Source organism: Trichoplusia ni, chromosome 24 (genome assembly GCF_003590095.1).
Source record: "Trichoplusia ni isolate ovarian cell line Hi5 chromosome 24, tn1, whole genome shotgun sequence".
NCBI classification, from domain to species: domain Eukaryota; kingdom Metazoa; phylum Arthropoda; class Insecta; order Lepidoptera; family Noctuidae; genus Trichoplusia; species Trichoplusia ni.
The window spans coordinates 1,664,901-1,690,159 of NC_039501.1; the positions used below are offsets into that span (position 1 = coordinate 1,664,901).

General features: G+C 35.1%; 2 protein-coding genes across 2 annotated transcripts in view; one reads left to right on the plus strand and one right to left on the minus strand.

Moving 5' to 3' along the window:
- Positions 1-316: 316 nt before the first annotated feature.
- LOC113505197 (actin-related protein 2) lies at positions 317-8,901 on the plus strand. The gene is made up of 11 exons (XM_026887789.1): positions 317-478; positions 568-678; positions 3,086-3,157; positions 3,621-3,764; positions 4,291-4,393; positions 4,803-4,909; positions 5,349-5,498; positions 6,044-6,169; positions 6,796-6,948; positions 7,483-7,611; positions 8,522-8,901. The coding sequence occupies exons 1-11, from the start codon at positions 431-433 to the stop codon at positions 8,561-8,563; spliced, it is 1,185 nt and encodes a 394-aa protein (XP_026743590.1). The 5' UTR covers positions 317-430; the 3' UTR covers positions 8,564-8,901.
- A 2,084-nt stretch (positions 8,902-10,985) lies between these two features.
- LOC113505048 (tyrosine-protein kinase-like otk) overlaps positions 10,986-25,259 on the minus strand; it is a 42,913-nt gene continuing 28,639 nt past the window's right edge. Inside the window, exons 6-18 of the mRNA XM_026887555.1 lie at positions 24,474-24,617; positions 23,611-23,656; positions 22,862-22,992; positions 22,181-22,324; positions 21,406-21,534; positions 20,242-20,349; positions 19,666-19,802; positions 19,026-19,154; positions 18,129-18,325; positions 17,267-17,378; positions 16,657-16,752; positions 16,176-16,301; positions 10,986-15,736 (exon numbers count right to left, since the gene is read on the minus strand). Of these exons, the coding sequence (XP_026743356.1) occupies positions 15,605-15,736; positions 16,176-16,301; positions 16,657-16,752; positions 17,267-17,378; positions 18,129-18,325; positions 19,026-19,154; positions 19,666-19,802; positions 20,242-20,349; positions 21,406-21,534; positions 22,181-22,324; positions 22,862-22,992; positions 23,611-23,656; positions 24,474-24,617 (1,631 nt within the window). The 3' untranslated portion in view covers positions 10,986-15,604. The remainder of the gene's footprint in view (positions 15,737-16,175; positions 16,302-16,656; positions 16,753-17,266; positions 17,379-18,128; positions 18,326-19,025; positions 19,155-19,665; positions 19,803-20,241; positions 20,350-21,405; positions 21,535-22,180; positions 22,325-22,861; positions 22,993-23,610; positions 23,657-24,473; positions 24,618-25,259) is intronic.

The following is a 25,259-nucleotide window of genomic DNA, read 5'->3' on the forward strand; positions in this document are numbered from 1 at the left end:
TAGGATGACAGTTACGTGTGAGTTCCACTATGCTAAATATAAAGATATTTAATTAAATAGATTTTTAACTTCATTAAATTATTAAAAAATAGAGTTCAATTAATTCAACCGAAGAAGCGATTTTTATGGACCAGTTAAATAAAATATAACTCGCCATAGAAATATTGACATCGCTTAAATGACTCATATTCAATTCTACACTTTTTAGGCGTGTCAGAACCAGGAATTTATTTGCACTAAAGTATTGTGTACTTTACTGCCTTGGCATAAAGTTTATTTACTTATGAATGTTAACCGTCGATTTGTCATTCTTTAAAAAAAAGCACTTTGATAGTTACGGGGCAGTGCGGGGGGCTTCTCGGTCTGTTATTTTCGTTAAATATTTCATTAGAAATCTAATTTTAAGTGAAAATCGAATAAATTAAGAATCATGGATGAGAAAGGAAGAAAAGTTATCGTTTGCGACAACGGCACAGGTGTAAGTTTATACAAAAATCTCGATGTAAAATGGTGGTTGTGATAAGCGCTTGAATCATCGTTTTCCTCATGAATTACTGTCGGTTTTAGTTCGTGAAGTGCGGATATGCCGGGAGCAACTTCCCTGCCTTCATATTCCCGTCGATGGTGGGTCGACCGATCATCAGGGCGGAGAACAAGATCGGTGACATCGACGTGAAGGTAAGTCGTTAAGTCGACCTCGCGACGCACAGGCAGGTGTGTAATTGGAACTAGGCTATATCCTGTGTTTAGAAACATATCCTTTGATATTTAGCCATCGGATTTTATTACCAACCTATCTATTATCATGTTCATTGAACATACAGAATAATAAGAATCAAAGTTTTAGAATAAGCTCAACATTTGTCATGAGCAGTAAATAAGTAGAATATATCAGTGATATAATTTATCTTGCCTTCTGTTAATTACAATATAAGAAGACAATAATAGCTACCTCAACTTTGAGTGTTGGTATTCTTATAGATTCTAAACAACATATTGTTGAGTATGATGAATCATTATTGTCACAAAGAATAACATACTCTAGACATTAGCTAGCAAAATATGAAACCATAAGATTTACCATCTAAACACTAGTTTTAATAATGGGCTTTAATCCACTAGACTGGAAAAATAAATATAACTAGAACAGCCTTATTGTTTTTTTTTTTAAATTTTATCTTTTGCTTTGAAACAATGGAAAACTAGAGTAGAGTTAATGAATAAATGATCTATGTAAGTTATTACAAATAAATACTAACAAGACATGGAGAAATTACTAATATTGACAATATTTGATAAATAATTATTATCCTTATAAATATTTAAGCAATATTAACTGTTACAGGATATTTGTATCGGAGTAAGTCTGTTATATATTAGCATGGTTATACCTAACCAGTGTTCGGATGACTCTAACTGATGTTTGTGTGACTGCATGAAGTATGTATGAGATATTAATAAAGTTTGTATGAGAATTATTTGATTGACTCTGTATACAGCAGTCTACTGTTGGACAGAGAAATAAAATGATTGAAGATATGAAATTTACAGAATAACAATTTCAAATAATGCGTGTTAAGATGCAACTGGAGATTCAATCTGACCGAAAACAAGTTTTGTTTTGTATTTTTGTTTCCTCTCAGCTTATGTGTTTTTGTTCAGAACCCTTTTAACTTACTTTGTGTTTTTTTTAGAAACCTTGATAACAATCTTACCTCCCTAATATAAAGCATATTTTTAAATAATTATAATTAACAAGAATAATCAAACATGTTTTAAATTTCAACTGTTCCTTAAGTTTTAAGTTGTTGTTAACTTTAAGTTGTAGTTTCCTTTGATATATGGTCTAAAGATAAACAGATGTTTCATGCGAACCAGGCGTTTGACCCAGAAGCTGTGGAGGTTGCGGTATGTTCTAGGAGCACAACTAGCCATGCTTTTTAGAACATTCATGCTTATATATAGACTTATTAAAATATATTTTCTATATACTTAAGGTAATTTTATACCAATGCGTAAATAGTGTCTATAAAAATAGAAGAATCTTTATGATAGTGTAGAATTTGTATAATAAACCTAAAGTTTGCATGCTTGTAGACTTTTTTATATTAATAAACTAGCTTTTCACCCGCGTCGAGGTCCTATCTATCCTATGTTCTTTCTCAAGGTCAACTCTATCTCTGTACCAAATTTCATTAAAATCTGTTCAGTGGTTTAGACGTGAAAGCGTAACAGACAGACAGACAGAGTTACTTTCGCATTTATAATATTATAGTAAGGATAAATTGTAACTTTATAACACTGTACTATAGAAACAAATAACAGATAAGTGAGTCAAGTAAAAAAAGATAATTTAATAAAATCTTTTTTTTTATAAAAATGATTCCCGCAGTAAGCAAGTTAAATTCATCCTTGTGTCGCGGGTGGTTTCACAAACATTGAAGTCATTGGCACAAGCCACCTAGACTCGAACCAGCATTCGTGGATCAAAAACGCTTGTCCCACGCGGGGATCGAACTCGCGACGCCCAGTGTGTTTGGCTTGGTAACCTATACTGTAGTGCAAGCATTGCAACAATTAGGTTTTAGATCTTAGTTTTTAGCAGTTTTATACTTCAACTAGCTGTTGCCCGCGACTTCGTCCCCGTGGGTAGAAGATATAAGTTATGATTTATACCTGCCCTGTTTTTTTACATTTTCCATTATTGTATCTTCGCTCCTATTAGTCGCAGCGTGATGGTTTATAGCCTAAAGCCTTCCTCGATTAATGGTATATTCAACACAAAAAGATTTTTTCAATTTCGACCAGTAGTTCCTGAGATAAGCGCGTTCAAACAAACTCTTCAGCTTTATATATTAGTATAGATTTCTCTTTCTTTTTATCAATAAATATTATGAGCATTTTATTTCGCAATGCATTCACGCAATTTGTTTAAAATACTTAGTAAAACACTAACACAGCTTTGCAGATTTATTTTTATTTTTGTGACGTATTTCAGAATGTTGTTCAAACTAAAGTTTGTTCTATAACCACACCCATAAAGTTGATTTTTGCTAAGGGCTCTAATAATATTTTATTTTTACAGGATTTGATGGTAGGCGATGAAGCATCAAAACTTAGATCTATGTTGGAAGTCAGTTATCCAATGGAAAATGGAGTAAGTAGTCAAGTCAGTTATTATTTATGCATTATCTATTTAATACGTGGCTAAGCTATAACTGCATAAGCGAATCGATCACAGGTTAAGCTACACTTGACGCGGTTAAATCAAACTAAGGGGTATCGTGTTGCCCAGGTAACTGGGTTGAGGAGGTCAGATAGGCAGTCGCTCCTTGTTAAACACTGGTACTTAGCTGAATCCCCTTAGACTGGTCGTGTCACTTGTCATGGCGGTTGTGTGCGACATCGACAATTAGATACGCCGAATTAAGAGTATACCAACACGTCTTAAAGTAATGTTATTATGCTGTCACTTTTGTACAACCTTAATTACTTAAAGACTTGGTGGCGCACTGACCTTATTAAGCGTAACTGAACCTGATCGTTGCTCAGTCACGATTCCTTATACACTACTCTAAAAAGCAATTGTTTTATACCTAACATGTATAATTGAAACCAAGGTCGTTCGAAACTGGGAGGACATGTGTCACGTGTGGGACTACACGTTTGGTCCCAGCAAGATGAACGTGGACCCCCGGGAGACCAAGATCCTGCTGACCGAGCCCCCCATGAACCCCACCAAGAACAGAGAGAAGATGATTGAGGTATTGTACTCTTTCGTGGTTATTTTTGGTTGAAATTTATTATATGCTTTATTTTCCTAAACTTTAGACATCTTTTGCAGTGAACTTGTTGCGCTTGCTGATTCTACATATTAATTTTTTGTTAAGGATTGCATTTAGTTTTTTTTCTGAACCAAGTCAAATATTTTTTTAGACACATCAACTTATAAATATCGCTACAATTAGCTATTTCAGTACTTTATAGAATTTGAGGATGTCGTAGGGATAAATATTATGTTTATCCTCTTTACATACATATGACAATAATATTTGATAGCGTAATTGGTTACGTAATTTACACGTTAGATATGACGCAGCTACTGACTTGAAATTTAAATATTTCAATAAGTAAGGAAATCGGTATTTTAACCATATTTAATTATTGATACAGCATCATGATATATCTGCCCTTCTCCACTTACAAATCGCCGTGCATTTTGTTTTACTTACTCTCAATAGATGGCGTTGTATAAACTTATACGTTCTTATAAGAATTGCTTGTATACAGGTAATGTTTGAAAAGTACGAGTTCGACAGCGCCTACATTGCGATCCAGGCGGTGCTCACGTTGTACGCTCAGGGACTCATCTCAGGCGTTGTGGTCGACTCAGGTAAAACTTAACTAACTAGCACTTAAGTTTAAGAGATTGTTTAATTTGTGTATGGATATGAGCAATTTTTATAGAAGAAAATCTGTCAGTAAAATATTTAATGAAATATGCAAGAGCATATTTCTATCTGATCTGATCAAAACTTGTATGCCATTACCAATTTTTTTTTATCATCTAACCGATTGCTAATTTAAACAAATGTTTGTTTCCTGCGATATATATTTTAATATGTAACCGGATGTGAATTAAATGGAAAAAAATGGTGCAGCCTGTAAAAAAGTATGCTGAATGCAAAACAATCGGTTTCCATTAAAACATAATAGATACAGAACAAAATTGATCGTCTTAACTATCTAATAAATACCAATATTAGCACACTAAATAATGAAATACACCTTATCTTGTCCAGGTGACGGTGTGACCCACATCTGTCCCGTATACGAGGAGTTCGCGTTACCTCATCTCACGCGGCGGTTAGACATCGCCGGTCGAGATATCACCAGGTATCTTATTAAGGTAAGTTTAAACTGGAATTGTTAATGTATTATGAACTTAAAAGATATTATATTTAAGTTGCTTTTGCAATTGGAGGTGTACCATTCCTTGATGAAGTGGTCTGTCGTCTTGGCTTTGACCTACACCGAGGTTATGGCGTCCAGATAACTAGCACCAACTAAAATCTTTTACTAAAACTTCACTTTAATGTTTCATTATAATAAAATTTGTGAAAATATTGTCTTGACATTGTAACTAAGAGTAGAAGTCACTGATTATTGAAACAGACTGTTTTTATATCTAGCTCGGAATTAAGGTCTCATAAATATTTATAACACTGCATTGCTATAAAGCAGTTATTATTGCTTAAATTGATCCCGTCTTTGCCTTCGCCCAACTTGGGCTTTGACATATAAAACATTATTGAACATATGTGTAATGTTTATACTTTCATTTAAAGTTGCTATTACTCCGGGGCTACGCTTTCAACCATTCTGCGGACTTCGAAACGGTCCGCATGATGAAGGAGAAGCTTTGCTACATCGGATACAACATCGAGCAGGAGCAGCGCCTGGCGTGGGAGACCACCGTACTAGTGGAGCCCTACGTGGTGAGTGGTGGAGCCCTATTTAGTGTTACTATGTCGTTTGTCAAACCGTTTGAAAAGTTTCGGGGGGGCATGTAATTCCTATTTTTTTTTAGATAATACGAGAGTAATAAAGTCTTGATTGCTTAATTTATTGAGGCTCCTCGGAAGCCACGTATAAAGATGTTCAATATTGTTCAACCAATAAAATTTCTTAAAAGTAATGTCACAAAATAAAGGGAATGTTCTAGCAGGGGTCTCTAGCAAGAAAGTGCCTCTCAGTTTGTGTGGGACCGTTCGACTACTTTTGGCTAGAAGTCAGTGGAATTTTACCATCATGCTTGTAATTTGCTTGTTCCGTCACTGCCTGAAATGCAGAAGAGCGGAAAGCAAATATAAATAATAATAATTCTGAGTTAAATTATTTTAAAGTTGTGTCTGAACACGTTCCATTCTCCCATATTTTCCCGTACATTTCACATGTTGCAAAGCAAATACAATATTGGAAATGTCACGTAAAACAACATTTGGACCAAGTCACATATAATTTAACTGTCTCTATGTTACAGTTGCCAGACGGGCGCGTGATCAAGGTTGGTGGCGAGAGGTTCGAAGCTCCGGAAGCGCTGTTCCAGCCTCACCTCATCAACGTAGAGGGGCAGGGGATCGCCGAGCTCGTTTTCAATACTATACAGGTCTGTATCTAAGATTATACATCTAATTTATTATTTTGTTAGGTAGTAATGCGATAAATTTGCAATTATAAGAAGGGCTAGGACAGCCAATAACAGTTACAACCAAGTTCTATATTGTTTGGTATGTATTTTTAACATTTCTGTTAGAATATTGTGTACGTATTGACAATAGTGTTGTCTTTATGATATTGCTTACACTGTGTGCACTAAGAATCACTCCTGTAATACTATTATGAATAATAAAGAATTTTCTAATAAAAAATTATAATGAATACTACACTATAAATGAATTCAATCTAATTTGTAGCTGATATTATCATTCTTCTAGAGAAAATTATATCGCGAAGCTCCGTCCTTGGCTTGAACAGTATATGATGTGTAACGAGCATGTCCTTGAAAATGCTCAAAACTTTTTCGTTGTTAACTAAAATTGACTAGTTTAGACTATTTTACTTTTTCTTACCTTTCTTCTATAAAGAAAATAAACGAGACCCGCTCTAATTAATTTAATCCCTGTACCGCGGGGAATCATAAACATTGAAGTCACATGCATTCTACACTTGTTTTTACTTGTTACTGTTTCACTGTTAACATCTATAACATTGTTCTGTCCCCTCTACCCCCAGGCAGCAGACATAGACATGCGCAACGAGCTGTACAAGCACATCGTGTTGTCGGGCGGCTCCACCATGTACCCGGGGCTGCCCTCGCGCCTCGAGCGAGAGATCAAGCAGCTCTACCTCGAGAGGGTGCTCAAGAACGACTGCGATAAGCTGGCGGTATGTGTAGTCAATGTCGTGAGCTTGGGTCCCAACAGGGAGAAATGTTTGAGTGATGAACACGATCATTTGCTTGTATTTTTTTTGAAACGTACAATAAAGATTTTAATAATTGTGTCACGGGAGGTGTCACAAACATTCAGTATTCAACAGAAAAAAAAAACTGATTAGTTCCTCAAATAGTTTTCCAAAAGTATTACATGCGTAATTTTTCATTTATCTCGTAAACAAAGTATAAAGGGGATTTAAATAAACTTTAAATTTTTATATTTACATATTATTTATATTTACAATCTTCATGTATACACTTCAAATAAGTACTAAGTGAGAAACAAAAACAATAATTAAAATAACGCAATGAAGTGGATATGGTGATTTAAAATCTCGTATGACGTCACTTACCAGTATACTTTTTACTAGCAAGATATGAAAAATATGTATTCATAATTTTTTGGAAATGTTTGAATTACCTACCTGTACCTTATTCCTGAAATAACAATCAACTATCTTCTTAAATAATGTATCTGCTATCAGAAATTCAAGATCCGCGTTGAGGACCCTCCCCGGCGCAAGGACATGGTGTTCATCGGCGGCGCCGTGCTGGCTGAGGTCTGCAAGAACAGGGACAACTTCTGGCTGTCACGGGCTGAGTACCAGGAACAGGTGGGTGGCCCACTGTTGGGCAAACATAGATGATTAGTATTTTATTTACAAATGTCGACAAAAGTTGCAAGATCTGATCTTTTTTATTATATGATTTAAATTACGGTTACAATTTAGTTTTTTCTGAAAAATTATTACAGTTTTTCATAAGTTACTGCTTAAAATAATATTTAGTTGCAAAATCAGTTTTTTTGCAATGTTTCAAAGATTGTGTTTTTACGTTAAAAGCATGTGTAGACAGCCAGTGCTGTATCTACAAAAAAAAAGGTTTTGAATTAAGAAACTGTCAGAAAATTATGTTTTTATGAAACTACTCCCGCACTAATGAATTTAATCCTTGTGTCGCGGGGCTTTCACAAGCATTCAAGTCACATGCACAAGACACGCAGACCAAGCGCAACTAATTGCACTTGTAACAAGTTGCGCAGAGTGGGTTCTTCTTAACATCCTCAACCATTTACTGTGCAAATAAACATTTCTTACCTAACGAGGAGCTCGTGGCTAAGCTATAACCGCATAAGTGATTCGATCACAGGTTAAGCTATGCTTGACCCGCGTCCGTTGGTCCGTAGATGGGTGACCATCTTTGTCATAACGAGTTCCTCCGTGTTTCGGAAGGCACGTTAAATTGTGGGTCCCGGCTGTTATTCCTACATCTTTGACAGTCGTTACAGGTAGTCAGAAGCTTGAAAAGTCTGACGGCCAGTCTTACCAAGGGGTATCGTGATGCCCAGGTAACTGGGTTGAGGAGGTCAGATAGGCAGTCGCTCCTTGTAAAACACTGGTACTTAGCTAAAACAGGTTGGACTGGTAGCCGACCCAAACATAGTTGGGAAAAGGCTAGGCCGATGACCTAACTCATATTATTTAGTAGACAATTATATAACTAACCTCCTTTATTCTTTTCCAGGGTATCTCATGCTTAAGGAAACTCGGTCCCCGCGCCAGTTAATGACTGAAACTACTTAATTATCACTAATGTGTACGGGAATATTGTAAAGTAACAGAAAAATGATCATCTGTTACTACACGGTCGTATTATGATGAGAAAAAATAAAGTTGGAATTTGTCCTTGTGAGATATTGGTATTAAATTGGATGATGATGTGGCTGAATACAGATCACGAAAAATTGTAGGGTTTAAGTATATAAAAAGGGTGGATCGTTGATGCGGTAGTCGTATCAATTATGCTGAAGAAAAATTATAATAACGGACTCAAGTTTCTTTCTGCGGTGTTCCATAATCTATTTGTTTAGGTACTTCGAAATAAGTACTCTATATACTTCAAAATGAATAAAACGCTACTCAAAACAAATGTTAAACAACAAAAAAATAACAAAGTCAAATACACTACTGAAATATATCAGTCGTTAATTTATTTAAAACGTGTTTGTATAAAAATACACCAGGATAGTTACATTTTTAAGTTAATACCTAAAAAAATTGAGTATTATTAGACATTTTTATTTATAAAATGGCCGCGGGTTACTAATAAATCATAATACGACCGTATTCCCGTACGAATCAAGTATTCCGTTATCTTACATTGAATAAGTTAGCTTGTATAGATCAATGATTTTAATATGTTTGTAATATTTTGTATATCGATAAATAGCCGAAAATATTTACTAGTGTAAATTCTATAATATTGTCTTCGTGTATTTTTGGGCCGTAGTACTATGAAACCATGTTGAAAATCTACAAAGATATTCTTTAGAATCCCACCTCTTGTTACTGACCACTATTCCAAGTTGTCCAAGCTAAATAAACTGTTGTGGGATCTTTTAAACCCCGACATAAAATTTACGGTTATTAGTTTGAACGGTATGTCTATGTTGGTGCCGAAGTTCTTAAACGGCTGAACCGATTTGCGTGCGCTTATTTTGTCGGGGGATGTGGTTTAACCATCGGATAGCCATTTTCATTCGAGAATCAGAACAATTCGTGGGCGCGTAACGAGTAACAGTAAGTCCACTGTAATTTGAGAAGTGTTAGGCCATTGATAGGCTATTCCTACAGGCTTTACCTTAGATTTTATACCGACCGTATAAAATCTTAAGTTGCTACAATATAACACATTATAATAAAACCTCAACTTTTCTTGACATACGGCCCACATTTATACTACATTTATATAATGCATTTAATTTAATATTATTAAGACTCAACTACTTACGGACACTCAAAAGTGTATAATCAAAATATTTCTAATGTTTTTTATCGAAGTTAATTTAGAACAGAATTTTTGTAAGATCAAAGTTATTCGGGAATATTTATAGAGGGTTTTTAAAATGTTAATTATGAAAATAACTTGTGAAAAGGGTGTTAGTAATTATGGCGCAAAAAGTCTATATTATTAAAAGCATTAAAGACGTTGTGGACGCCTTTAATTGGTGGAAACGGGATGCATTTACAATGAGTAGTGCTCTTTCTCGCTTCCATTCCACTTCTCCTTTTTCCATAAGTTGTGACGGTTGGCCCCAACTAGGGAATTTTATTATAAATGTTTAGTGAATTCAATCTTTTCGGTTTTTTTATAGATCGCTTTGCGCAAAAAAAATCACTACTATTTCTAAATATCTTTTTAAAATTAGTCCTGCGTTAAATCCAAGTACATATAGTGAAAAAACACTGTCAAAATTGCATGTATTGCAATGTTTTCCCTAAATCCTTTATATGGCGAAAAACCTTAATTTTTCTTTCTTCTTCAGCCGTCAAAAGGGTTCTTTTACCCAATTAACTTCCAGCAGTTAATTGAGTTTTTCTCGTTATTAACATATTAAAAACCTTAGTTTTAGTAATTAATTCGGTAACACGATCAATGTCACGCGACGAGCGATGTATGACATTAAGCAATAAGTTAGCCGATGTCGGCGAGATTAATGTAAATGTTATAATGTATGATTTGTAATTAATTATAATTTAATTGAATCAATTATTGTGTTTCATTTTGAAATGTCATAGTGTGGACAGTGTAATAAAGGTTTAAAATGCGTTTTGGATCCACTCCTTAATCTCCTGACACATTTTGAGTCATAACCTTTGAAACAAGATGATAAAATGGTGTAGACAAAACAGATTTGGTTGCCTTAGATTGAAGACAATAATTTAATATAAGCCTTAACTACCTTGACCTATGGTCAATATAAAGATACATTCTCATTTCCAGGAAATGCGCTCCGCCGCTTTTTGCGCTGGGCCTTACATTGACTGTATTTTTGTGCAAATATTGTAAATGCGCTTTCATTTTATTTTTACTTTAGTGTAGTTTTTTAATAAATTATATCTTAAGTTTGTTTCCCTCACAAACCAGTCCCTGTTATCCTATTATAAAAATGGGTATGTAAGGGTAAACAATAATTAAAAATCCAAACTCGAGTTATAATTACGTTTATTAAAAACCGCAAATGCAAAAGTTCGTTCATTTACAAAGTACACAAAAATCTGTAGTAATCGATTAATTTCCTGTCTTTAATCGATAAAAATTAATCCATTCGACAGACGCAAGTCCTATATCATATTAAAAGTACAATAAAGCTAGGATTTGTATAAAAAAAACATAAAAAGTCAGTCAATATCACATATGTATATAAAAATAAGCTACTGATGATAAATAGTGACTACACAAGGTTTCTATAAATAGGTTTAAAAACTTAGTTCGACTAAAAAATGTCTGGATGTCTAGATTTTGTCTACAAATCTAGTCGAAAAAAAAACTTACGTTCTTGAATAGTTCGAAGACTTAGGAAACAGCTCGGTCATATTCACATTGAATGCCCAGCATTGAAAATGTTTATTGCTTATCGGTCGGTCACCCGTGACCGGGTATAAACTTTTACATAGACAGTTTAAAAAATGGCTCTGACAAGTCCGGGAAAACTGTAAAGCAAACAAAGGAGCGAACGCAGGTCTTCACTTTATTCAAAAACATAACTACAGGATAATAAGTTACAAATTAAAGCAATAAAATAATTAAAAACTAAAAATGCTTTATATTCTAAGATGCTTGAAAAAACCTATACACAAATGACGAAGATTATCCGACTCATATTCTTTACATAAAAGTATTTTAAAATAACCATCAATTACAATTTTAATTACATTGAATACACAACATCGCGATAGGCCTCGTTCATCATTTTTATTGTAAGACTAATCGCACACGAGGAAACGCAGGTCTGTCCCCAAAAACTTCAAGCCTCTGATGCGTGGAAATACAAATATACATGTTTGTATGGCACACACACATACTAAAATTGACAGGTTGTAAAGACCCGCCTTGCCTCGTGAACAAAAGACTTTATATATCCCTAAATTTAATTCCAATTTTACACCATCTTTTCATTTAGGCTAAAATACAGTGTCTTTATCACTCTTAATACATCCAAAAGAGACAACACTAAAAAAAAAAATCTTTGACAGTTGCTAACACTCTTGGGCGCCATTTTGTCGACGTCTCTTGTCAGTAAATATTAGTTCCTCACTGTTAGCAATTGCCGAAGGTTCTAAAAAAGCAAACTCATGAAATATCTAAATGTTTATAACTACACCAAATAATAGAGATCTACAATCGACTATACAAAACCTATTCAAAGATTAAAAGAGATCTAACGAATATTAGATGTTACTAAAGTAATTAATTAATTATACCTAATAAATAATTATAATAAATCTATATCTGGCACTAAGCATTACAAAATCTACTACAGTTTTTAACTGTCACTATTTTTAGGTTATCAAAAGTTACAAAGGCTAAATATTTCACAAATAATAATTATTAAAAGGACCCCGAGACATACAAACAAGATTCAATATTTGATCGTTGATGTAAGTTTGTCAAACATTTATGTGTTAGCATCTTATTTGCCAATTGTTATGCGATACATTCTACGCTGGTTTGGTGGCTCTTTATATACTGGTTAACGTAACGTAATGTTTGAATGTCTCGGTGCCCCGTACTCAGGACGATCTTACATGTCTATCCGTCACTCCTATACTTTTTGACAGCATGCCACTTAAAATTGTGTTTAGAATTACCCTTCCATTATGTATTAACAAAAGAACGGTGCTTAAATTAGGCGGTATTTGCAACCATTGTATTACTTTGCAGTATCAGAATCTTTGAAAATCATTTTAGCTTGCATTGAAGTTAACTGTCCAGAATATAACCAACGAATTTCCGGATAAAAAAATGTATTTTCTTCAAAACATTAAGACCTTATCATTGTATAGTTTTTATTATCCACAATGTTGGGCAAAGCTAGATTAACTTCTTACATTTAAAACTTAAAACAACTTAAATTAATTGCATTTGCAAAAATCAACTCTGTAATTTGAGACTCTTATAAAAAAACAGTCTTTTATTCAGAAAACTTAAACTAAATTGAGATTTTAATAGCATGAGTTGTTACCTTACCTTAACCTATAAATGCAACATCTGGTCACTTCACTAGAATGTACAAGATTAATTAAAAATAGCAAGTTTTTCCGATTATACAATTATTTTAAATACAGATGTTTATTGGGATTTTCCCTATTCAAATCTTAATTCTAAAGTCTTCATTATTTGAAGTTTTTTTTCTAATAATCTAAGAGCGTTATTATATTAGGGGATTTTTTAATCCTATTAATACTACAAACGCGAAACTTTGTATGTATGGATGTTTGTTCCTCTTTCACGCAAAAACCACTGAACGGATTGATACGAAACTTGGTACACAGATAGTTCATAACCAGGATTAAGATAGCAGCAGACGTGGAAGTCGGACGTCGCTCTACAGCAGTAAAGCGCTGTCCTGCTTCCACAAGTGAAAGTCCCACTTTATACAGTCGCTATAGGCCTTTTGATACTTTACAGCAGTAAGTTGGTTTGTAATTATTAAATAACTGTTCAATTGTTTATAGAACAGTAAAATCCCCATCCAATCTAACGCTTTACTTAAATATAAGATTTCGATTCAATCAGGACGAATTATATTAATTTCGGACGATTAAAATATGTTTTTTTTTAATAGTTATAATAAAATGGCTTAAATATTAATATTTCAGTCTATACGTCTAAATCTATTTACAATTGGCAGTATCATTTAGCTTGCGATATTTCGAGCCCTTGGGCTGATGTTTTATTAAAAGACAATGTAATTTTAGATGCAAATGATTAATTTAGTATCTAATAATTTTACTTGTGCGTGTTTTGATTTTAAACTTAAATTGAGTAATTTACTAAAAAAAATCTAAAACTTTTCTTTTAGATCACAAAAGAATCACAGTTAATTTTTCGTTAAGAAGTCTATTTTAATTTCCACGATATTATGGTTTCAGTAAAAATTGTTGCCCAGACCTTAATTACATCAAAAACAATCGAAATTCACACTGTCTCCTCATAAAACAAATTACAACTAATTAATCTAACTTACACTAAATTACGACTAAAATAGTAAATACTTCAAAATGGCTACTTAAAGGCGACACTGAACACTACACAACTAAATAAGTATTTAAAAACTAAAGCACTGTTAAATAAATCCTTGTCATTTTAATACATTTTTCTAGTTCACAGATTGAAATACTTTTTGCGAAACGAATTAAGTCGCTTTTCGAATTGCAAAATATAATAATTATATTCCACAACTTTCACACAACGCCATCTAGTTTCAAACTACGCAAAGCTTGTTTTATGAGTACTAGACAACTGATAGGATACAAGGATTCAAGCTCCTTGATCAGTACAATTGAAGTACTCCATCTAGTATTAAATTTTTTCAAGACATCAGTTAAAGGGAGATAGAACTATGCAAAAAGCAACTTCTCCAAAACCTTTTCTGGCAGATTAATACAAATGCAGAAAATTAAAATGTAACTCTTTGGTAGGGCTGTCAAAATTAGACATAAGTGCAATTATTGGCAGCAATTTGTAACTTGATGTTAAAATGTGTAATAACAAATTTTACAAAAAATCTGCTGTATTACTGCATAGTTGTTTTATTTATAATTCTAAGAATTCAGTGCCACCATTGTATACTTATATTAACACTAACATACATACTTACAGACTATTTTTTAAACCTATTTTCATTGCAATTTCCCAAACAGGACCACTTTCGGTCTACAATTGGTTTATATTACATACACTAGTTCTTTCTGGCCTTATAATGAAATTATTACAGTCAATTGTGCATGTTTTCATATGCACGACGCAAGTCCCAATACCAGATGACTTTAGTACCAAACACGCCTGATTATATGGTCGCCCAGATTTAGAAATAGGGTTGTCAGATCGCCAATCCTTAAAGCCGGCCACGTATGCTATGATGTAGGGAATATAGCTAGTTAGTTGGTAAAGTCATCCTTTTCTATTATTACTATAAATCTTGTTAAATTCTGGCAGTGTCAGTAAGATAACAAAATTCAGACAAACTAGAAACCGTTATGTTTGCAACTAATCAAAAAGCCTAACTATATCCTTTTCTATTCAGACGCCTGGCAACCCTATTTACAAACATGATTGACTTAGGGTCGAATTTTCAATCGTCAGATAACTTTTATCTGACGAATAAGTTTGACGTTTTGACAGCTTTTGTATGGGAAATATGTCAAACGGCCATATTTATTCCTCAGATAAGTTATCTGACGATTGAAAAATCGGCCCTTAAACACATAATGGTTACACTCACACAGATGATAATAGTTTGTCTAAGTTAAAGGCTAGATTGGTGCTTACATTTCTGTTGCGAGATTTTATGAGCACTGGTTTGTTGGTGTGGTTTAAAGGTCATTTAAACGGTCTCCAAAGAATACAGCAGCACATTTAAGCGCAGTAGTTTAACAGTCTCAATGAAACTGAGAGAAAATTAACAGTCTCTATGAGTTTATAATGAAAATAGTTATTTGGCCACTAAAATCATACAGTACAAGTGTCTTGCGAAACTTTAATTAAAAAAAAATACATACCTAGATACCTACATTAAACTATCGAACCTTTTCAAATATTCCTTTATTCTTCAGTTTTGTCCTGTGATTTCTGTGAAGTGGATTCGGATGTGATGTCTTGTAGTATCACGGTTAGTTCGTCATAGATCTCTGTGAACTGAGGCCGGTCGGACGGTGACTTGCTCCAACAACGTTTCTGAGATAAAGAAAATATTAATTTAAATACCTTTTTTCATTTATTCTCGGACTCAAAAGGAAAATGCTACGGTGAGTCGAAAGTTCTATCTGAAATGTTGAGTCATATTCAAAGGACATTGTTTTTCTATATCTTGTAGGGATACTAGGTAAGCACGAAATTTTATTTTTGGGACAATTAAGCGTCGAAGACTTAATGTCGGGGACAAAGGGACTAGTAATAATAAAAAGAGGCAGTGCCGTTCAAAATTCCATTTCGATCCATCTAAACATATAAAATAAAAATATAAGAGACTGCTCGAGGACAGTGAAACCGATTAAATCATTTTGGTTTTGAAAATTTTAAATGGGAATCCGGCGACCGGTGCGATAATAACTTGTTAACAATAAAAAACCAAGATATTCTTGTATCATCTTCTTACAGATTAAAATATACTCACAAGTAGCTCCCCTAACGCCTCGGGCATCGAATCCGGGATCGTCCACTCGAGGGAGCCGCTCTTTACTCGCTCCAATACAGAGTTGTCGTTCAACTTAGCGAATGGAAGCTCGCCTTTTGTGTAAATCTATTAAAATTACAAAAGTAATAAATATTTATTCGTAAAAATATGTGCATTATAGATTGAAAGAGATTTTAAAAGTAACTGAAAAGAACAATTGTTCAAAATAAAAATCTAGGCGTTATCACCATATTTTTTTCAGACTTACTAAACTACAGTAAATACTTGATTATGGATACTATGTTATTATTTATTTATAGCTACGGTTTCAATGTAGATCCTGGCTTACAGGAGTTGTAATGACGGGCATGTGTGGCGAGCCAAAATTTTAGCAATGCATACTAAAAATGCCTACCTAATTAAAGTTTGAAACTCAAAACACGATAATGACCCTAAAATTACAGTACTCATTATAACTCACCTCCCAAACCGTGACAGCAAACATGTAGACATCAGACTTGGTGGAGTAGTCTCCTTCCAGGACAGCCTCCGCGGGTAACCAGCGGAGAGGAATCACCTGCATCAATTACATAAATCTTAAAATGTATAAGATTAAGAGGGCTGAGCATAAGAGCCTTACTACGCTCCAAAACTTAAAAAAATACGACCCCCACTGTAAGCATTGTGTCGGGGGGTTTTACAAACGTTCAAGTCACATACACAAAGACACTCAGACTCAGGACAAGCAATCAAGGAACACACAAAACGCCTGTCTTACGCGGGGATCGAACTTTCAACACGTCACGCACAGTGGGTTTGGTGTGGTGACCTCAACTACTCGGCTATCTATTACTGTGATTGGTCGCCAAATTACATCTGTGCTGTGATGTCTAATATACAAAGGCCAGTCCAGGAATATTTTTACTCATCATAGAAAGACACATTGTCTGGACTTTAAAGAGGCGAAGACTAACGAGTTTGTTTCAACGTTTTGGAGTAGCCAGCTTTCGACTCAATCTTGCTTAACAAAATGTCATGTAAAAGTGATGACTTCTATAATATTTACAGAATAAATTAATTTATTTTCATACCTGTTCATGTAGTTTGTAGTACTCGTGGGAGTCTGGTCCGCGGGTGAGCGCTGGGTATGATAGCTTCAGTTGCAGCTTGGAGGTGATCAGACAGTTACGGGCGGCGATATCTCTGCAGATAATTAGTTAAGATAATTTAGATTTACTATATTTTAGGAAGTAGTAGAAATTTTGAAGTGTTCATGTTTTCTTGCTTGTGATTGTTTGTTTAAATTTTCTTTAATAGGTATTGCGAGAATTGTATAAGGTTTTATTAGTCTAAAGCTTTAAATGTTGGATTCGGTTAAGTAGAATAATAATTTTAGAACGAAGTTTCTTGGAATTTCGTTTAGGTCGTAGTTTTGATAGTAAAATTGGTTACAGGTCTAAATTTGAACAAAATTACATCATTTATACAGAATTTGGTTCGGTTCGGTTCTACCGACCAATAATTTTAGACTAGCTACAAAAGTAGTGCAAATAGTGAAGATAATTAATTATTATTATTAGGTTTTTTATTTAAAGGATCGGTTAGCAATGGTTCATAGATGAAATGTTTACATAACAATATGACAGTAGTATAGTTACCGGCACGGATCTTGAGCCTGCGCAGAAGTGTTTGTTTGTGTTCCTTTTGCGGTATGAAGTGAGGTGCGGGGCGGACTAAGCGCAGTGATTGGCGCGAAGCGCATCGCGTCATAACCGTCACTCGTGATTGGTTGAAATTCGTTGTTTGTTGCAGTCGCATGCACCACAAGATGAAGAGTATGCACAATTGATTGGCGTTTTATTTTACGATGCGTAAAGCGATCCCCACTTTGCCGCCTCGCGCTCAAGCTCCGTGGCGGTGACTATATCTAGGTATAGCTCTAGGTGTACGTGCCTGTGCGTGAAGCGGTGCAGCGCGCACTTGGCGGCGGCGGCGGCGAGCTGCGCGCCCAGCAGCGCGCGGTGCTGCGGCGCGAGGGGCGCGGCGCGGCGCGCGGGCGCAGGCGGCGCGTGCTCCGCCCCCACGCGCGACACGTACTCCGCGTTCTCCTCGGGGGAGCGGGTCGCGATCAGGAACTTCTTTAGCTCACCCTACAGGATAATGTTATATTTGCTATACATTTTATTGCAAATTGCTGCGAAAGTTAAGTCGATTTTGCTAGGAATGTCAAACGAATTTGGTTACGAATGTCAAGTCTCATTAAACTACGAAGGTCAAGGTAACTTTTATTGTGGAAATCAGGTCGACTTCGCTAACCAATGTCAACTCAACTTTGCTACGAATGTAAAGTCAACCCTGCTACGATTGCCAGATCGACTTTACTAAGAATGTCAAGCCTATGTTACCATAAATTTAAAGCTAACTTTATCATGTCATTTTTTCTACGAATATTAGGGTTTTTTTCGTAACGATGATCCAGTGCACTTTACCACATATTATGTCAAATCGAATTCAACACATATCAATATTCCTACGAATATCTAATCGACTTCTGTACACAGAACTCAAATTTCACGTTTACTGTGATAATCTTCTTCTATCACTCACTTCACTAGCAAAATCAAAAGTTTTTATTTCAAATAGGCCGTTTCAGGCACTTTTAAAACGTTACATTACTGACTCTAGTTGCAGAGTTTCAAAGTGTCATTCTTATGGAGAAGAACCGGCAAGAAACTCCATTAACTTATCCATCTCCATTACTCCATGAACTATGATTTTTCTTCAAAAACCAGTTACCATGTTTAACCGACTGTATAAAACGGTATGTTTTTATTTAAGTATTGTCCTCACCCAGTCAGTATGTTCTAGCAGCATGTAGTGTGGGTCGGCCTCGTTACAGAGTCCGAGCAGACGCACGATGTTCTCGTGACGCACGCGACTGAACAAGTCTAGTTGACGACGGAACTCCGCTAGATGGATCTGTAGGTACGAGAGTAAAACTAAGTTAGGTATACAAATATTATTAAGATAAAATACATGCATAAATCATATATTGTTTACTGGCTTCCAAATATATCGCAATGACTTATTTATGGGACTATTTTTTTTAATTTAACGTGAAATAAAACAACATCATTTGTTCATCCAGTGCGAAGCCGGAGTTTTTTTAAGTCGGTAAAGTATTTTAATATCTAAAATCACAAAATATTAATATCTAAAATATAGGATATTGGTGTATGCCAAAAATTGTTTACTACTAATTCCCTTAATAGACATAGACGTTAAATGTTTTTAATTATCAAAGGAACATAAATTGACTTACTAAAATTAAGTAAGTTTTTGATAATGTACAATTTATAACCAGAATATTTTTTTACATTTACAAATATTGATCATATTAATCTGATTCAAGTTATTATTTATATTATAATTATACAAAACTGATGACACCACAACGATATTTTAAAGAACATGTCTACTAAGAACTGACCTCATCTTTAGTAGTGAGTGCCTTCACCAGCACTGGCCGTAGCTTGGGCTCCGTCTCGCCATCGTCCTTGTTGCGAAGCTTGTTCACTTGAGTCATGTCGATCTTAGCTAGGAGTACCTCGCCAAATTCACCGCGACCTAGAAACATAGTGTTATTGTTTATAGTTAATTAAGTTAACATAACATTAATTCGCTGTTATATCTTTTTCTTCATGTTATTTTAGTCTGTTGTGTTATGTATGCTTACAATGTTCGCAATAAAACACTTTTTCTTTCTTTCTTTCTATTAAAGAAAACTGACATTCGTGTAAAAACTTTTAGTGTTTAAATAAATTAAGAATTAATTATAATTATTCATCGGGTTAGCCAGAATGGTTTAAGACAGCACTAACTCCATCCCATCTGAAACTAGCTGGGCAACCCCGATGATTACGTATGAGTAAACCATTATTAAATATAAAATTATTTGTTATTGTTACTTTATTTTAAACAATTTACAATTTCTTTACTTTTTCACACATTGTGAACATTATTACATGCGTGATAGAAATATAAACATAAGAATAATTTGACTTACCCATAGTAATTTGTTCAGTAAGCAGAGTCCGTGGTATAGACAAATGCTCGTATTGTCCCGACTTCTTAGATGCGCGCGAAATACCCGACACTTCCGAATTGTCTGCTCCTAAACAATATCAACTTAATATTAATTATTATTTACTTTGACTAAATAAGGGGTATCGTGTTGCCCAGGTAACTGGGTTGAGGAGGTCAGATAGGCAGTCGCCCCCTGTAAACACTGGTACTTAGCTGAATCTAGTTAGACTGGAAGCCGACCTCAACAAAGTTGGGAAAAGGCTAGATTAGATTAGATTAGATGAGAATATTCTTTATTGTACACCATGGAATTACAGCAGTGATTCTTAATACATACAATGTTAGGCTAGGAAGACTAGAAAGGTGATTTACTTTGAATTATATTATTACCATCCAAACTAATAATACATATTATTAAAAAAATGGGGTTTAACAAAGGGGGTTTCACTGAAACCAATTTCAGTGAAACTTTTTGCTACAATTACTGACTACATAGCCAAGTCGCGACAATAGCTAGTTGAATACTAGATACAATACTAAATACACTGAAGTATTTTGTTTTACAAGACATGCGATATACCTTCATTGATTTCGTTAATGCATGTCAATACAGTCTGCGCGTACAATGATCCTGGCAATTGGAACAGTTTAAATAACTAAATTTTAATTATAATTCAATTGAATAGTAGCAAAGAGTGTAATGAGCTTTATCGAAAGTTTAACCACGATTTTTTATGAGTAAAGTAAGATTATTTATTCTTTTTAACGATGATAACTTTTAGAAGAAACTTTAAGCTAAGCGCATAATTATGTTATTATTACTATAAACCTCAAATTTTATTTTGTAATAACACATAACTTAATTCTACTTTAGTATTAAATTTTAAATATTAGGCGTAGATCTTAACTGTCTACATTTTAAAGTCTTCCGTAATAAAAACTTTAAGTAATTTTAAATGTTCATATCATTCTATACTACCGTAAAATTTACACGCCTAATTATAACTTAATTTGTCATCTAAATTTAATATTTACATTTTTGAAACAATCAAAATACACAATATACATAATTTAATAAAAAATCCTGTACTTAATTATCTAAAACCCCTCAAATTCTATTCACATCTACATTAAAGTTACGTACCGCTATCCTTCTCATGCCCGAGTAATCTTCCGTTCTGTATGGCGGAGCCGTTTGCCTTCTGCTTTTCTTCTTCTCCCTCTTCTACTAACTTCTCCCGCCCTTCTGTCATCTCCAACTCCATCTTTTCACCTATAGACGAACGATAAAGAGTAATGTTAATTATCCAAATATTCAATAGCAAAGAAAACTTAACCAGACTGTCTACTATGCAAGATTTTTTATTATTTATTTGACCTGCTAGCCAACTTTTTTTGAGTTTCGTATACCAAGTGTAATTATGGAACCGATTTACTGAGGGTCCACTGCGTGGCCGTCCTTCTGACACCAGGTCATGAAATGTGAAAGCTAGACAGCTGAAATTTTCAGAGATGATTTATTTATGTTGCCAATAAAAAACTAAAATGGATGGTCGAAACGTTCGTTAAAGAACAGTCATAAGTTTATCGGTGGCTGACAAATTACTCCGTGGTGACAAATAGTTTTTGGGGTAAGTAGACGGTTTTGTTGTATGTATATTTAAATTTATAGTGCCTTAATATATCTTACATTTAAAATTCTCATGCTACAGTGTACGTAATTGAACTCCTCCGAAACTGCGCGACCGATTTTCTGATAACCGGACACAAATCTATTTTTCATACCTTGAACTCATTTATATAGCAAAACGACTGTTCCTGGGTCAGCTAGTATAGATATAATAGCTAGTAAAGGTGTTTCATCAATCGGAACAAGCATAGTGTAAATACAAGGTCTATGTTGTGACCAGTCCCCTCACCCCTCTGTCGCCTCCGGAGCCTCCTCCTCCTGCAGTACACCATGAGCGCCAGCACCAGCACCATGTAGGCGCCCGCCACGGATATGGACACCACCACCGCCTTGCCCGCCACACCACTCGACTCTTGAGGGGGGAGCTCTCCTTCTAAAACAAGACAATTATGAATCTCAATGAAACAACTCAACACACCTATCGCGATCAACCGCAAGACATAGTCCTCGCAGTTGCGCCACATAACCATACCTAGGTACCCGCAACACCGCTTTCAATTTTAGAGAATTGTGAAGTTAACTTGATTCATTTAAAGTACCTAAAATGATCTACGTTAGGTCCGATTTACGTTTGTGTCAAAACCTGGGCCCCGAATGCCCCGATTCTGCTATTGACAATGGCCGATGAATGAATGGCAATTGTACTAAATTTGAAATTATTGATATTCTCTTAAGCATGTTGTGAATCTATAATCGGCCATTGTAAATAGGAGAATTGAGGCCCTGAAAGTTTGTTGAAAACGAGAAGCAAACTAGAATTTTCCTTGGATCGAATTCAATTCGCTTCAAGCTTTGCGAGAATGTAGGGTTTGTAATGTTTAGACTGGAAGCCCACCCCGACAAAGTTGTGAAAAGGCCTGGCCGATGATGAACTGAAATATATAGAAAATAGTTTAATTTATCACTTTACCTTGATGTACAATAAGCTGCAGTTCATTCCGGTCGAGGCCGGCGGCGCTGCCGGCCGTGCAGCCGTACTGGTCCGCGTCGGGGGCAGACACGTTGCGGATTATGAGGGTACCGTTGTTCATGAGAAGAAACCTGAAAGATAATATACGTTAAGACTATTGACAAATATGAGCTAAAATATACGAATACTGTTGAACTGTTGTCAAGATGTTCTAAACTGCAGTTACTTTAAAAGATGTTATTAGTCTTTAAGCTCTCTTTAAAATCTATATCTATACTCAATACTCATGTATAAAGCTGAAGAGTTTGTTTGTTTGTTTGAACGCGCTAATCTCAGGAACTAATGGTTCAAATTGAAAAAATATTTTTGTGTTGAATAGACCATTCATCGAGGAAGGTTTTAGGCTATAAAACATCACGCTGCGACTAGTAGGAGCGGAAATACAATGGAAATTGTGGAAAAAACAGGGAAAATTATTCATCTTCGAGGGCTTTCTTAACTTATATCTTCTAACCACGCGGACTAAGTCGCGGGCAACAGCTAGTAAATAAATAAAATTAGTAACTGTCGCCATTTTATTTCAAGTAACGGGAATGGTTTCTTTTTTCATGGAAAATCGGTGATAACTGATTGGAGTAAAACTTAATTAAGAGAAATTGTGTGAATAAAGTAAGATATGTCAAATCAAATAGAACGGACTTCAACTTGTAATTTTTATGAGTATGATCATTATTTGTATAAAATCTTACCTCGCAGAAGTTGCATTAACACTATCTTCTGTATCTACGCCTTCTTCTGCAAAAGAGAATAAAAAAATATATTTTAATGAACGGACGGCCAAATGGTTCATCGTCATGTTTAACACCATGCTATTGACAATTTTGCACGACGTATTGCGGATATATCCCCGCGTAGAGCAACGTTTTTTTGCCGTCAGTTTATTCTAAGTTCTTTCATCTGGTCTTCGAAGTTCGTAGTTCATTTAATTTCATAGTGCGGTCCGATATTGTGAAAGATGTAGGAAAATATCGTGACAAAACCTGGATTCGAAATATTGGAATTTGGATTCACCACCTACTGAGCAAGAGAGGTGATCACTCCTCAAATCTATACTAATATATAAAGCTGAAGAGTTTGTTTGTTTGTTTGTTTGTTTGTTTGAACGCGCTAATCTCAGGATCTACTGGCCCAAATTGAAAAACTCTTTTTGTGTTGAATAGACCATTCATCGAGGAAGGCTTTAGGCTATAAACCATCACGCTGCGACTAATAGGAGCTAAGATACAATGGAAAATGTGAAAAAAAACTGGGCCGGTATACCTAAATCATAACTTATATCTTCTACCCACGGGGACGAAGTCGCGGGCAACAGCTAGTCTTAATTTAAATTTTGAATAAGCTGGTATTAAAAATAAACGACTATTTCGTTAGCAATTTTTATCTCGGAAGATTTCACAAACATAAAAAAAGGACCTAGACTCATAACAAGAATTCGTGGACCACACAAATACTTGACCTAAGCGGGGATCGAACCCGCGACACGTAGCGTACATTGGCCTTGGCGTGGTGCCCTCAACCACTCGGCTATCCAGTCTTATTACCCGGTACTTACGTTGCTTGCCCAGTATAGTGAGGTTTCTGTCCCAATGCGTGGTGGGTGGAGGGTCCCCACTGGCGACACAGTTGAGCACAGCCGTCTGTCCTACTGTCACGTGTAGCTGCTGCCCTGCTACTGGTTCCAGGATGCGAGGGGTCACTGTGGACAAAATAAAAGGGGTACTTTGAGCCATAAGTATAAAGATTCCGCATATATATTCATTTATTATTGTAAAAAGAGTGTTTTTGTTTGTTGTGATATCCGAGCTAAACTAATTTATTTTGATGAAAGCTGGTCCGGTTTGTTTCGGTTTCAGAGTTAAACTACTAAACCGATTTTGATGAAAGCTGTTTCGAAGTAAGCTTGAAGTTCGAGTTTATAGTCTGAGTGTTAGCATCTGAAATCGCCAACCCGCAATGCGCTGGCGTAGTGATCATTGCTCAAAGATTCTATAAAGGAAGAGTCTTATGCCCAGCAGTGGTACTGGCTGGGCTGGCATTTATTATTATTATTTATTTTTTATCAGGTGCTGTAGCTGAATCAAGTGAACGAATGTTATAGTTATTCCATTGAAAATAATAACTGATTAAGGCCCGATTTTTCAATCGTCAGATAACTTTTATTTGAGGAATAAATAAGGCCGTTTGACATATTTTCTATGCAAAAGCTGTCAAAACGTCAAACATATTCGTCGGATAAAAGCTATCTGGCGATTGAAAAATCGGCCCTTCATTATTTAAATAGCTATATTTAGAAAAAAACAACTTTGGAAAGAAGATACAACAGAGTACTCAAATGCCA